The 14,863-nt window shown below is 57.0% G+C and overlaps 2 protein-coding genes across 2 annotated transcripts; one reads left to right on the forward strand and one right to left on the reverse strand.

Annotated features, from left to right (window-relative positions):
- Nucleotides 1–1,606: 1,606 nt before the first annotated feature.
- Nucleotides 1,607–11,925, forward strand: LOC111149781 (N-acetylated alpha-linked acidic dipeptidase like 1). The gene is made up of 18 exons (XM_022507044.1): nucleotides 1,607–1,800; nucleotides 1,886–2,058; nucleotides 2,148–2,269; nucleotides 2,597–2,719; nucleotides 4,671–4,954; nucleotides 5,053–5,157; nucleotides 7,236–7,321; nucleotides 7,439–7,558; nucleotides 8,611–8,696; nucleotides 8,780–8,843; nucleotides 8,929–8,996; nucleotides 9,220–9,311; nucleotides 9,393–9,483; nucleotides 10,542–10,623; nucleotides 10,710–10,883; nucleotides 10,958–11,045; nucleotides 11,154–11,246; nucleotides 11,587–11,925. Exons 1-18 carry the CDS (start codon nucleotides 1,607–1,609, stop codon nucleotides 11,771–11,773), a joined length of 2,232 nt encoding a protein of 743 aa, XP_022362752.1. The 3' UTR covers nucleotides 11,774–11,925.
- Nucleotides 11,926–12,030: 105 nt separating this feature from the next.
- Nucleotides 12,031–14,466, reverse strand: LOC111149833 (SAC3 domain containing 1). Its single transcript, XM_022507127.1, has 3 exons — nucleotides 14,383–14,466; nucleotides 13,638–14,218; nucleotides 12,031–12,624 (listed from the first exon to the last, which is right to left on the reverse strand). Exons 2-3 carry the CDS (start codon nucleotides 14,209–14,211, stop codon nucleotides 12,122–12,124), a joined length of 1,077 nt encoding a protein of 358 aa, XP_022362835.1. The 5' UTR covers nucleotides 14,212–14,218; nucleotides 14,383–14,466; the 3' UTR covers nucleotides 12,031–12,121.
- Between the last annotated feature and the right edge of the window lie 397 nt (nucleotides 14,467–14,863).

Here is a 14,863-nt window from a genome sequence, read left to right on the forward strand (position 1 = left end):
AAATGTTCCCTCTTAGACAGAAGTCCTCATCCTCCCCAGTGGAAACACACTGGTCCTCCCTTTATAGGGGCGCTTACCATATGGTTGAGCCCAAAGTCTGCCTGTCTCCCTACTAGACTTGAATTCCTGGGTTTCCCAGGACTTGGATCTGGGCACCTTCTCCTCCTCAGGGGCTGGCATGGGTCTTGCACAGAGCCAAATAAATGAATGAAGTTTGCAGGTATTAGTGAAGGAGTGAATAAACGAATGGATAGATGGGTGGGTGGGTAGGTGGATGGATGGGGGGGGCAGGTAGCTGGGTGGATGGATGGATGAAGGGGTGGACTGATAGCTGAATGGATGGGTGGAAAGTAGATGATTGTGGGGTGTTTGGGTAAGTAGGATGGATGAACAGATGAATGGATTCCAGATAAGGTCAGGGGATGGAGGTCACCTAGCCAAGGAGCAATGGGCTTCCCTGGCTCTGACCTCTAGAATGGCCTCTCTCTCTTAGAATTCGATGTCCTGCCATAAGCTGGGACCCCTACAGGATACATAAGGAGAATTCTTGTGGAGCCCTCTTCACATTTTAGGGATCCAGATGAGGCAGGAGTGGCTAAAACTTCTTGGGCTCCCACTAGGTGCCAGACACTGGCTAGATGTTTCCATGGATGCAGTCTTCTTTAATGGAAATAGCACCAGTTCTGTGAAATAAGCCTATTATCCCCATTTTACAGCTAAGAAAACAGGTTTAGAAAAGCTAAGTGACTTGCTCAAGGTCACACAGCCTATGTCTAGCAAGGATAGCAATTTGAACTCAAAACCTGCTCTAGCAGTCAGGGCTGGAAATGCTGGAAATCAAATGACACTAAGGAGGGGCTCCCTGGGTGGCTCAGTTGGTTAAGGGTCTGCCTTCGGCTCAGGTCATGATCCTGGGGTCTTGGGATGGAGCCATGCAAGGGACTCCCTGCTCAGTAGGGAGTCTGCTTCTCCATCTCCCTCTCTTCCTGCTCACTCTCTCTCTCTCTCTCTCAAATAAATAAAGTCTTGAAAAATATATATTAGAGGGGCGCCTGGGTGGCTCAGTGGGTTAAAGCCTCTGCCTTCGGCTCAGGTCATGATCCCGGGATCCTGGGATCGAGCCCTGCATCGGGCTCTCTGCTCGGCGGGGAGCCTGCTTCCCCCTCTCTCTCTGCCTGCCTCTCTGCCTGCTTGGATCTCTATCAAATAAATGTTTAAAAAAAAAAAAAAATATATATATATATACCAGAAACGACACTGAGGAGACAGGTAAGGATGGCAGGGAGTTGGCCCCTTCTTGCTCTAACCGGGGTTCTGAGTTCCCATTTGGGCCTTGCCCTCTGTGTTACCGGGAGATCTGGCTGAGCCCTTGTCTCTGTCTGGGTCTCAGTGTGCCTGTGTGGACTTGACACCCCTGGGGGTCCCTTCCAGGTGACTGATGCCGGAACTGAGATGGCTGTGAACCATTCCTGGCCCTCCCTGCAGGATGCTCCAGGACTCTCCCTACGGCTGGGGGCCAAAGGGCAGGGCCACCCACCAGGTAATGGTTAACTAGACCTGACACCCGTCTGTAAGGAGTGACCACAGCTTGCCAAGACGCCGCAGGATGCAGTGGGTGAAGGTGCTTGGGGGGATGGTGGGGGCCACTGCCCTCTTGGGGCTGGGGATCATCCTCGGCCACTTTGCCATCCCTAAAGGGGCCAATGTCCCAGCCCCCAGCGTCTCCCAGGACCTGGACCTGGAGATCCTTGAGACCGTCATGCAGCAGCTGGACGCCAGCAGGATCCGAGAGAACCTCAGGTGAGAGGGCTGGCTCGCCTCCCCGCCTGTTTGCCAGTGCCACCCCCCACCCCTGCGTCTGCCCATGCATCTGCCCACCCTACAGAGAACTCTCCAGAGAGCCTCACTTGGCCTCCAGCCCCCGGGATGAGGCCCTGGTGCAGCTGCTGCTGCAGCGATGGCAGGACCCGGAGTCGGGCCTGGACGCAGCAGAGGCCCCCGCCTATGAAGTGCTGCTGTCCTTCCCCAGCCAGGAGCAGCCCAACCTCGTGGCCGTTGGTGAGGTGCCACTCAGGCCGGGGGACACCTGTGAGGGCGGGGCGAGGGGAGCTGCCAGGCCCAGTCCTGATGCCTCCTCCCGTCCACAGTGAGTCCCACCGGGAGCGTCGTGTTCTCCTGTCGCCAGAGCGAGCAGAACCTGACTGGGGAGCAGGCAGGGCCCGACGTGGTGCCCCCCTATGCTGCCTACGCTCCCCCAGGAACCCCACAGGTGGGTCTGGGACATCCCCTCCCTACCCAGCGCCAGCGTCCCGTTCCCTCTGCCTCCATCCCAGCTTCTCCCTTCCTGACCCGGAGCCCTCCCCCCATACTCCATTGCTGCTCCTTTTATCCATCACCGAGTCATTCTGCAAACCCTAGCGGCCCTTACTCAAGACCAGACCAGGGGTGACTCTGCTTCTGGGGAGCTTACAAGCTCTGGCTGAGGCAGGAAAATCGAGTCCAACGTCGTCACCCTGCCACACAGCAGCCACGCTCTCCTGTCCTCATCCCCTCTTTCCTGGGCCGGGCTCTGAGGATCACCTCCTCTTGCTACCAGGGCCTCCTCGTCTATGCCAACCGCGGAACGGAAGAAGACTTTATGAATCTACAGACTCAGGGCATCAAACTGGAAGGCACCATTGCGCTGACCCGCTACGGAGGTGCAGGACGGGGGGCCAAGGTGAGCAGCCGCCACCAGGGAACTGGGGGCTGGGAACAGGGCAGGGAACTGGGTGGGCCAGGAGCCAGCCCATGACAGGATGGAGTGGTGTTGGGTGGTGCACCGAGCCCTGGGTGGGGACAGAAATAGCGGGCTCCATTTCTACTGTTGGCACTCATGATGTGCTGTGTGACCCTGGAGGCCTCCTCTTACCCCTCTGAGCCTTGGGAAATCAGTGGATCAGGCAAAGTGTTCACCTTTGTTATTCTGGAGTCCAAGTTCTCCTGCAAAGGAGTTCTGAATATTTAGCTTAAATCCCTCTGGTATGCCTGCCTCCCAGACCGCATCTTTTCAACTAAAAAAAAATTTTTTTTTAAATCTTTTTTTTTTTTTCAAAGATTTATTTATTTATTTGACAGACAGAGTTCACAAGTAGGCAGAGAGGCAGGCAGAGAGAGAGAGGGGGAAGCAGGCTCCCCGCTGAGCAGAGAGCCCGATGCGGGACTCGATCCCAGGAACCCGAGATCATGACCTGAGCCGAAGGCAGCGGCTTAACCCACTGAGCCACCCAGGCGCCCCTCAACTAAAAATTTTGACTAAGTATGTCATGTCTGTGGTTTTAAAAAATTAGTTTTTTTTTTTTTTAATTAAAAAGGTATAGAGTGAGGGAAAGGACTAGGGATTAGTGTTTGGTGACTCCAGAGTTTCAGGTTGGCAAGATGAGGAACTCAGTGGGTGGTGGCAAAGGCAATGTAGTAACAAGTATGTCCTTCGTCCCGCTGAACTTTGTGCTATAAAGTAGAGAGGGCAGTAAATTTTACGTTATCTGTAGTTGAAAGAGGTGCCCAATAAAAGCTGCAAAAAAAAAAAAAAAAAAAAGGAGGGAAGAGGCATGGTCTAATTATACAGATCATAGAAATTCCCTTTAAAAAAAAAAAAAAAAGTCAAGTGGAAAAGTTCTCCTGTAATGCCATCCTCCAAAGAGGTAACCAGCTGATTTGTTTGTTTGTTTTAGTTTTCGGGAGGTCAACCCACAGTTTCTTTTGGAAGAGGTGCATATGAATATGATTTTTTTATTTCCCCCCTTCTATAAAAGCAGCATACTATACCCACTGTTTCAAACAGTGCTTTTGTTTGTTTGTTTGTTTACCTTAATACATCCTGGAGATCATTCTCGACTGGTGCATAAATTGCGTCCTTGTTCTTTTTCTTTTTCTGAGGTCCTGTTTTGTTTTTATGGTACTAAAACACGCCAGCATAAAATTAAATCGAATTGAATTATAAAATTCATCTCCAGTGTTTAATGCTGGCCCTTAAGCACCTTTACAGTGTTGGACAACCGTCCCCACCATCCATTTCCAGGACTCTCGATCATTCCCAATGAAACTCTGTGCCCCTTAAACACTCAGGCTCTCCCCATTCCTCCCCAGCTCCGGGGAACCTCTCACCCACGTTCTAGAAACGTATGAATTTGCCTGTTCTAGAAACCTCACATAAGAGGAATCACGCACTGTCTGTCTTTCTGTGTCTGGCTTCTTACCGATCGTCATGTTTTCAAGGCACATGGATGCGGAGCCCAAGCATCATTGCTTCCCAAGGCTGAATGATACTCTCTGGCACGTGGGGGCCCACTGGCTTGTCCACTCCTCCCAGTGGGCACTTGGGCCAATCCCTGCTGTTGGCTCGTATGAACAGGGCCACTGTGCCCATGGCCGCACGCGCATACCCTGCTCCCCTAGGCAGCTGCCTGGCGGCGACAGTGGCTCAATACTCCGTTTCTGTGCCCTCTGCGCTGATCAGCATCGGCCCACCTATGCCCCATGGTCCGTTGCTGCCTCCAGCCGCACTTAACTGGTGCCAACATCCTCTTGCCTGTGGGAAGACAGATCTTTCATAGCAAGGAAGGAAGCGGGAAAGGGACCTGGGCCCGCCTCCCCCTTGCCCTAAACACAGTCTCATTCACCTCCCGCAGGCTGTGAACGCCGCGAAGTACGGGGTCGCTGGGGTGTTGGTATACACGGACCCTGCAGACATCAACGATGGGCAGAGCTCTGCCAATGAGACCTTCCCAAACTCCTGGCGCCTGCCTCCATCTGGGGTGGAGCGAGGCTCCTATTATGAGTATTTTGGGGATCCCCTGACTCCCTACCTTCCAGCCAATCCCTCTTCCTTTCGCCTGGATCCTGATGCTGCCCCTGGATTTCCTCCAATTCCCGCTCAACCCATTGGCTTCGATGATGCCAAAATCCTTCTCTGGTAAGCTCTTGTGCCCACCCCCGTCCCTGGACGGGGACCCCTACCCACCCTCCAGTGGCCCCAACCTTCAACGCCCACACCATTCACCTCCTCCCCAGTAACCTCCAGGGACCCACGGCCCCGGCTGCCTGGCAGGGAGCACTGGGTTGTGACTACAGGTTGGGGCCTGGCTTCCGGTCTGATGGTGACTTCCCAGCAGGCAGGTGAGCTGGGGCCCCTCCTCCTCACGGCTCCTCTCCTCTTCCTCCTCTTCCCTGGTTATGCTTCCCTGTCCACCTCAAGGCCTAGCCTTTCCCTTTCTTCTCTCTCCCAACCTTCCCGACTCCAGAACACCTACCTGTCCTGTCTTGGGGAAAGCCAGTGAAACAGCTGCGCGGCCCACAAGGCCCCGTGGAGTTTCACGCCCACTTCACCTCTGACCTCCACACTTCGGCCACCCCCTCTCTTGAACATGCCAAGCTCATTCCCAAACCAAGACTTCCGCACTCGCTGTTCCCTCTGCCTGGAACACCCTTCCCCATACTCCTGCCATTCCTGGCCAGCACTAACCTTCCCACCTGCCACCAGGTAACCTCTCAGGGGTGGACCCCTTAGTGTCCTCCCCATTTCCCTTCAGCCAATTCTCCCTGCAGTCGCTCAGTTCCTCGGGCTTCATCTTGCTGGGGGAGAGGGGGATGGGACGTCCCACAAGGGTAGGGCTGTGTCTGTCTCAGTCACTGCCCAGTGCCTGCTAAATATCCAATAAGTACTTAACTGAATGAGTCCATGGAAAGAACTGGAATCAGAAGAGTGGGGCTTGCTTCCTCTTTTTTTTTTTTTTTTCTGGTGAATAGAGGACATTTATTTTTTTTAATATTTATTTATTTGACACACAGAGAGAGAAATCTCAAGTAGACAGAGAGGCAGGCAGAGAGAGAGGGGGAAGCAGTCTGCCTGCTGAGCAGAGAGCCCGATGCGGGGCTCAATCCCATGACCCTGAGACCATGACCTGAGCCGAAGGCAGAGGCTTAACCCAATGAGCCACCTAGGCACCCTAGAGGACATTTAATATTAAGTGCTGATCAAACAGAACACAAGTGGAGAGTCCATAGGGGAGGGGTGGCTTGTGCAGGGGTGTGTGGGGGGAGGGGTTCTTGGAAAGTAGTCCCTGGAGTCTCCTGAGCAAAGGGGCCTGGCCTGGGGTATCATGAGCATCCAACGTACCCAGTCCTTGGCCTAAGTTGGGGCCCCCCACAGGGTGTCTGTGGAGTCTCACCTTTTTTCCAGCTCCTTTGCTGGAATCCACACTCCCAGCGTGATGGGGTACTTGGTCCTTGCGAGGGGTCCGGAGGGTGTCCAGGAAGCAGGCCAGGGTTGGGACTAGGGCTCAGGGCCCACTGCCCGAGGACATGAGAACCCCTAGGGCTGTGCACTTTTTTGAGATCTGCCCCCATTCCTTCCTGCAGGCTGGCCAAGAGCAGAGCGGGGGTGAGCAGGGCCCCCAGCCTCTACTGAGTCCCAGGGTCCTCAGAGGGTGGGGTGGAGGAAAGGTGGAGACAGGGTCTGGGCCACCAGCTGACACCACCAGTTTAAAACTGTAACTTAAGGGATGCCTGGGTCTTTGCTCAGTGGGGAGCCTGCTTCTCCCTCTGCCTGGGCTCAGCACTCTCCTTCTCTGACAAATAAATAAAAATTTTTTTTAAGATTTTATTTATTTATTTGTCAGAGAGAGAGAGAGGGAGAGAAAGCAAGCACAGGCAGACAGAATGGCAGGCAGAGGCAGAGGCAGAAGCAGGCTCCCTGATGAGCAAGGAGCCCGATGTGGGACTCGATCCCAGGACGCTGGGATCATGACCTGAGCCGAAGGCAGCTGCTTAACCAACTGAGCCACCCAGGCGTCCCAAATAAATAAAATTTTAAAAAAACAAAACTAAACAAAACAAAAAAACCACCTGTAACTTAAGTGCAGAGAGGGCTTCCAGCCTGGGGTCAGGGTGGGAGCAAGGAGGAGGAGCTGGGGTGGGAGTGGGAAGCGGCAGAGGAAAAAGCGAACAAAAAGTTTTGGGTTTTGCTTCCGGCATAAGAAATATTTTGTTTTTGGATCTTGGTCTTTGGATTTACTGGGGTGGTGGGAGGGGGCAGGGAAGGATGGTGCGGGAGGTCCTTGCTGCCTCTCTAGTTACCTGCGGGCCAGAGACTTGGTGGTGTTCCTTTCTCGTTCTGGGTCTCAGTTTCCCCTGCATTGGGTTGGGAGCGGGAGTGGGCAGGGCCAAGCCTCTGGTCGCCCCCTGGGCTCCCCAAGCCAGGTGAACGTGAGTGTCCACAACCGCCGGGAGCTGCGGAACTCCTCCAACGTCCTGGGGATCATCCGCGGCGCTGTGGAGCCAGGTGAGTCCCTCGGGCCGGGCCCCGCCCCGGGCATCTCTAGCCACGCCCCCTGCGCCCGGCCTGGATGGCCCCGCCCACACTCCCAGGAGTTTTCTGAGTGTCCACTCCTCTTGCCAGACCGCTACGTGCTGTACGGAAACCACCGCGACAGCTGGGTACACGGGGCCGTGGACCCCAGCAGTGGCACTGCCGTCCTCCTGGAGCTCTCCCGAGTCCTGGGGACCCTGCTGAAGAAGGGTGAGGCAGCCCCGGTCCCTGGTCTAGGGACCGTCCCAGCAGGCGGTCACCTCCAGCCCGCGCCTCCCTACGCTCGCGGGAGTCCTGTCCCACCTCCTCTGTCTCCCGCTCCAGTGCTCACTTGTGCCAAGTTCGAGGGCGCCGGGGGCCGACCTGCATGGACGCCAGCCCTGGCCTACCTAGCCCAAGTCACCCGGTGGGATGTGGGGGAACTCGTGCAGTGGCGAGGCCGGGTGCCGCCAGGAGCAAGGCGGTCCCCAGCCTCTGCCTTCAGGGATCTTCAGCAGAGTTGAGGCAGGGATAACAGACAGTCGTTAACAAATATGCCCCGTGTGCCTGCTGTATGCCAAGCCAGTTCCAGGCACAGCAGACCCCACAGTGAACACCCGAGTTGCTGCATGCAAAGACGTCGCCATAAGGAGGACTATCTAAGGGGCTCTCCGGCACAAGCCTGAGCTCAGGAACGCCTCCCTATGGAAGTGGCAGTTTGGGGTGGGGTGGGGATCCAGGTGGAGGGCATAGCATGTGAAAAGGAGAGCCTGGACCAGGGGACCACCCAGCTGGGGAGTTTGGAGTTCAGTCCAAGGTTGGGGGGAAAATGGCATGGGATTTTTTTTTTTTAAGTTTTTAAAAAATTTATTTATTTGAGAGAGAGAGAGAACGCACAAGTGGGCAGGGTGGGGGGGATATGGGGAGGAGCAGAGGCAGAGGGAGAGGGAGAAGCAGACTCCACGCTGAGCAGGGAGCCCCATGCAGGACTCCATCCCAGGACCTTGAGATCATGACCTGAGCCGAAGGCAGATGCCCAAATGACCGAGCCACCCACATGCACCTTCTTTCCCTCTGCCCCCAAGTGTACAGATCAGTGGCATTAAGTATATTCCGTGTTGTACACGGAAGGATGGCCTGGAGAGGCTGGGGGACCTAGACCTCCTGTCACTGGCTGCCCCGCCAGGGCCGGCCCTTCCTCCTCCGCACGTCCCCAGCATTCCCCCCAAGCCACCCCGAAGATCCGGCCACCCTGTCCTCCAGCCCTTTATCCCCCTCCCCAGGCACCTGGCGTCCCCGCAGATCCATAGTGTTCGCGAGCTGGGGCGCAGAGGAGTTTGGGCTCATTGGCTCCACAGAATTCACCGAGGTGAGCGAGCCTGGCGAGGCGGGCGGTGGCCGGATTCCCGAGGCGGAGGCTGGCCGGGCTCACGTCGGCCCCCCGACCCGCAGGAATTCTTCAGCAAGCTGCAGGAGCGCACCGTGGCCTACATCAACGTGGACATCTCCGTGTTTGGTATAGGGGGCGGCGGCTGGGCTGACTGGGACAGGGAGAACGAAGGGGCGGCGGCCCGAATAGTCCTTCTGCGGTCTGCCCACAGCCAATGCCACTTTGAGGGCGCAGGGGACGCCTCCGGTCCAGAGCGTCATCTTTGCCGCCACCAAACAGGTGAAAGGGGCGGGGCAGGGAGGATGGCGAGGGCGGCGTGAGGGCGGGCGGGGCTGGAGCGGGTCCTGATTGGAGGGGCCTGGCGGGGGTACTGAGGCTGGGTCCAGGCCTTGTAGGACCCTCAGGCCTGTGCATAGGATGGATACTCGGGTGGGCCCGGCGGAGGGCCACCTGTTAGGCCTGGGGAGGGGCCGGCCCCAGACTACATTCCCCTCTGGGTCAGATCCCTGCACCAAGCCCGGTTGGCCTCAGCATTTACGACAACTGGATCCGGTATTCCAACCGCAGCAGCCCAGCCTACGGCGTGGTCCCCAGGTGAGCCCAGGGCCAGGACAGGGGCCCCGGGAGGGCAGCCTGGCCCAGTACCCTCCAGCCTGACCGTCTTTCTTTTCGCAGCCTGGGCTCTCTGGGCGCTGGCAGCGACTATGCCCCTTTCATTCACTTCCTGGGCGTCTCCTCCATGGACATCGCCTACACCTATGACCGGGTGAGTGCGTACCCCTCTGTCCCCCAGCTCGGTACGTTGCTCCCCCAGCCCCTTCCTCTCTTAGAGTCTCTCTAGTGAGTCTGGCTCACTCACTCAGTAGCTTAAGAAACTTAGCCTCTCTGAGCATCTGTCTACGCTCACCTATGTTATTTTATCCAATTTAAGCTACTACTGATTTTAAGATGCAACACCGTGATATGCACCACTGGCGGAGCGGGGGGGGCGCGGGGACACGCTGCCAGTTAGTTGTAGGATGACATTGACTTGAAAAGCATCCTGGCTTTTCAGCTCTTCAAGGAGCATGCAACTCTTGATCTTGGGGTCATGAGTTCAAGCCTCACGTTGGATGTAGAGATTACTTAAAAAAATAAAATCTTAGGGTCCTGCGTGGCTAAGTCATTAACCTTCAGGTCGTGATCCGGGGGTCCTGGGATCGAGTTCCACATCAGGCCCCTGCTCAGTAGGAAGTCTGCTCCTTCCTTCTCCCACTTCCCCTGCTTGTGTTCTCTCTCTCACTGTCTTTCTCTGTCAAATAAATAAATAAAATCTTAAAAAATATATATATAATAAAATCTTAAAACTAAAGAGGCATCCTGATTCGAGATCTTAAAAAATGAAAACATGTTTACCCCAGAATAGATTAAGGAACAGTATGAAACAGGGAAGGATTGGTAGCACTGGTGTGCAGGGTGAAAGGAGGTAAGGGATATGGAGTGCCCAGCTTTGTCTCCCTGCCTGATGCTCCAAAAGCTTCTTCTCCCCCTCATGGCCCTACAGCTCCTGGGTGGTAGAGTTGGGATTGGAATCCTCTGATTAGAGTCCTGAGCCTTCCCCTTCATATGAAATGAGAAACTGGCAGCTGACCCAGCTTGGCCATTATTAGCTGTGAGGTCAGGCAGATAATTTAATCAGTTTCCTCCTCTTTAAGTGGAGTTCTAGAACCTAACATGGCTGTAGTAATGATTTGAGATAATGTCCTTCTGCTGTAGCTCACTGTTGGTACATCCCCCTCGCCCCCTTCTTATCCCAAGCCTGTCACTGTGGCATTGTTCCCCTAGAGCAAGACCTCAGCCAGGATCTACCCCACTTACCACACAGCCTTCGACACCTTTGGTTACGTGGACAAATTTGTGGACCCTGGTGAGGAGGGGGCGGGTAAGGGGAATCCTGAGGTTGAGGGAGGAGGGACCGAAGACTGAGCCCTGGCCTGGTCACCCTCCCCGCAGGCTTCAGCAGCCACCAGGCTGTGGCCCGGACAGCAGGGAGCGTGCTTCTTAGGCTCAGTGACAGCCTTTTCCTTCCTCTGAACGTCAGTGACTATGGAGAGACCCTCCGAAGTTTTCTGCAGGCTGCCCAGCAGAACCTGGGGGGCCTGTTGGAGCAGCACAGCATCAGCTTGGGTATGGAGTCCCCTTGACATGGAGGTGTGGGGAGCTCTGCCCTCCAGGGCTAAGATGCTGGCTGTTCCCCACAGGGCGTCTGGTGACTGCAGTGGAGAAATTTGAGGCTGCAGCCGCGGCCTTGGAGCAGCACCGATCCGTGCTGCAGAAAGGCTCCCCTGAGTGAGCAAGGGCACTAAGCAGGTGTCTGGGAGGGCGGCATCTGGGGCAGGAGGCAGGCTGGCCACTGGGCTGCTGGTTCCGGGGTGACAAAGGTCCCGCTGCTTCCAGCCCCCTGCAGGTCCGGATGCTCAACGACCAGCTGATGCTCTTGGAGCGGACCTTCCTAAACCCGAGAGCCTTCCCAGAGGAACGCTACTACAGGTGAGCCTGTTCCAAAGCTCTTGAGAGGTACAGTGTGGGGAGGCTGGGCAGGGGCAGCCACTGGAGGGAGGAGGAGCTAAGAGATTTCCTGGCGTTTAGAGCACAGCCCAGCCCCTTGAAACAGTTGGGGAATCAGGCTCAAAGGACCGGTGCAAATCCATCAAGGTCACCTTGGGACTATAAGTGGTCTCTCACCACCACTGCTTTAAGGGTCCCAGATTTCAGAGGCAGTGGGGAGGTGCCTCTGTGCCTTGCTATGTACAGATGAGCCCGTTCCAGGCTGAAGCCCCTCTCTTTCCTGGTCCCTGAGTGACTATGCTTCCCCCACGTCTCCTGTCAGCCATGTGCTCTGGGCACCCCGCACCAGCTCTGTGGCCACATTCCCCGGCCTGGCCAATGCCTGCTCCCAGGCCATGAACACCAGCCTTGGATCGGAAGCCTGGGCTGAAGTGCGGAGGCAGCTCAGCATCTTGGTGGTGGCCCTGGAGGGTGCAGCGGCCACCCTAAGGCCTGTGGCTGACCTCTGACCCCAGCTCCCCACAGCCCTCAACCTGACGTTCTCCCACTCCAGTTTTCCTTGGGTGTGTCCCAGTCTTCCTTGATGCCAACCTGAGGCCCAATCACGGGACCCTATCAAGCTTGTGAGACAACAGCTTAGGGTCCCACCAGTTGGGGACACCGGATGGGAATGAGATGCTTTCCTCAGGGTATACCCCTACCCTGTCTCAACCCCTCCCTGCCCTCCCGTAAATCAACCGAGCAGAGTTACTGTCTTACAAAACAAATAAAACACTTTTACTGTGTAGGAATTATGAAAAAAGAAACCTGAGGGCTCAGAGCCAGTCCTGGGCTCTGGGAGAGTGCCTGGCTCCTCCTCATGCTGGGGACTTGGGTCTGTCCACACCCTCGTCTTCCTCCTCAGCCATGACCACCTCCTCCAGGGTGCGCCCTGCAAGTTTGCTCCCCACCAACACGTGGCAGGTGCCAGTAGGTGGCACCCCTTCCTCAGTGTAGCGACCTCTGAGAAACACAACTCTCTCCTGTCCATCCAAGGGCAGTCCGTGGGCCTGGCACAGGTCCCGCGCCTCTTCGGGCCCATCCAGGGCCAGGAGGTGGACCATGAAGCCCAGAGGCAAAGTCTGGCCTTTGGGGGTGCTCAGGGCACGAGCGAGGCGGGCCAGGGCTCCCCGGCGAGCACGGCCTACGTGGCACCGGACAGCGCAGCTCTGCAGGTAGGGCAGGACGCGGAGCAGGCGGAACAGGCGGGCGGTGTTGCCTTCGCGAAAGGCCGAGTCCACAGCCAGGGCCCGGCGCAGGGCCGGGCAGGAACGAAGGGCGTCAGGCAGCTGCAGGACCTCATGCAGGGCCTCCATGGAGCCTGTGAAGGCAGAAGCCAGGGTGAGCAGAACTTTTCTTTCCTATACCCGGCCACCTTCCATCCCGTCCCGTTAGGCCTTCCCGATCTCTCCTCCCAAAGGCTCGGTCCTCAGCCAGGCCCACCTCCCGCCTACAGCCAAGCGCACCTCCGACCTTGGCCCGCCTACCTTCCACTTTGGCCACGCCCCTCCCCTGGGCCAAGCCCACCTTCCCGCGGGATTTTTTCCAGCAGCCCCCTCCAGAGTCTTATCTGAATGAGTTACCAGAGCCCCTTCAAACAGTCTGGATCCTCATAACGAAGGGAGGCATTGTTTTTGGATGAGGGAGACAGGCCCAGATAAGTTCACGACTTGCCCGAGGGCTGTCTCAGAGTTCCAATGTAGTAGAATTTGACACAACAAAATCCAGGTTTTCTGACTTCAAATCCACAGCCCTTTCTCCACTTGCCCTAAAAAGCTGGCTCAGGTGTCCACCCGGTTAAGGCCTTTTCTTCGAGGACATTCTGCCTCTGCTTCCCCTCCAGGAGAATCATGGACATTAGAACCTTGGACCACTTTTGTAAACTGAGGCTTCTGACCCATTAGTGGGGTTTGAAACCAAGAGTATCTTATTACAATTAAATACGACAGAATTTATTAGAATGCACCGTCCATTCATAGGAAGGATGTAATGTCTTGAAACTTGTGTGTCAGATATATTCTTGGCTGTTGTGCAGTACTGAACAGGGAATTAAAAAAGTTTGAAAATCACTAGGCCAATCTTTCCTTTCCAACCCCGTCCTCTCCACTTTTATTAACCCCCCAAAATTGAGACACAAATAGGGGAAGGGACAGGCCAGAAGGCCCACATGGGGGTTCAGTGGATCCTGTGCATTGACTCGACACACATTTAGAAGGCAGGGATGGAGAGGGAGCTAATGGTCAGATTGCAAAGCTTCTCTTTCCTTCCCCGGCCTCCACTGTCCCCACGGAGGCACCACCCCTACCCCGTACCGCCGCGGAGACCCCGACTCACCCAGATTATAGAGCAGAAAGAGACCCTGGAAGGCGGCCTGGCGGGGATGCGGCCCGGCGCCCTGCGCGTAGCAGCGCCGCAGGGAACCGAAGCCCTCCTGCACCTGGGCCTGCAGCAGCACCGGGTCGGCCGGCCCGCGCGCTCCGTCCGGCCCCAGCCGCGCCACCACGGCCAGCAGCACGGCCAGCGCCGCCTCCAGCACCGCCGCCGCCTCGGCGTTGCCCGCGCCCTGCAGGGCCAGGTCCAGCCGCACGGCGCGCAGCCGGTCCGCCACGAAGCTGGCTACCTCCGCGCAGGATGCGTCGGCGCGCTCGGCCACCTCGCCGGCCAGATAGCGCACGGTGACCAGCAGCACGGACGGCGGACGCAGCTGGCTCGGCGGGGGCCGCGCCTTGCCGGCGGCCGGCCGCTTGTACTCCTTCACGGCGCGCTGCGGGTCCGCGCGGGGCGGGTCGCTGCCGCACCCCGGCGCCACCTCGAAGCGGTGGAGGCGGCGCTCCTTTTCGCGCTCGGCGCGCTCGGCGGCCGGACACATGTCTGGGCAAGTGCCCATGGGCAGCTCGCAGCCGGCCATGGCGGCGCTGAGGGGAAAGGATAGGGACTCAGCATCCCGGAGACGACGGCGGCCGCTCGCCCCATTCTACGCGAAGGCAGGCGGAGGGCGGCCGGAGCTCGAGCGCCGGGGCGGACGGATCCCAGCTGGGCCCCGCCTACCCGCCCTACCGGGCTCCCGCCGTCCTCTCACCGAGTCTTGTCCCCTCCCACAAGGCCTGGAGTAGGCCTCCCGAGACACACTGCGTTGTAGTTCAGCGCCGCCACTTCCGACTCAGGCGCCGCCAAAGCGCCCAGGATGCACCGCGCCCAGCCCAGCCCACTCCCATGATGCACCAGCCTGTAGTCCCTTCCGCAACCAATCGCTTTGCTGGAGAGGCGGGGAAGCCGTGAAGCCACGCCCTCCGGGCTTCAGCTCACCAAACCGTGAAACCTCGCGCTTAGCTTTTGGGCACCTCCCAAGATGGGTAACCCCAGTTTCGGTTCCTCTTCATCCTCCCCTTCACCCAGTATCCTGGCTCAATGGGCCTTACTGTCATTTTCTACTCGTTTCCCTGGAGACTGTTCTCCCCATTTTCTAGATCAGGGGTCAGCAGACTTTTTCTGCAAAGGCCCAGATAGTAAGTGCTTTGGGATTTGCAGGTCGCAACTGGGCAACTCGGCAACTATTCACC

Source organism: Enhydra lutris, unplaced genomic scaffold (assembly GCF_002288905.1).
Source record: "Enhydra lutris kenyoni isolate GAN:26980312 unplaced genomic scaffold, ASM228890v2 scaffoldscaffold22, whole genome shotgun sequence".
Lineage (NCBI taxonomy): Eukaryota > Metazoa > Chordata > Mammalia > Carnivora > Mustelidae > Enhydra > Enhydra lutris.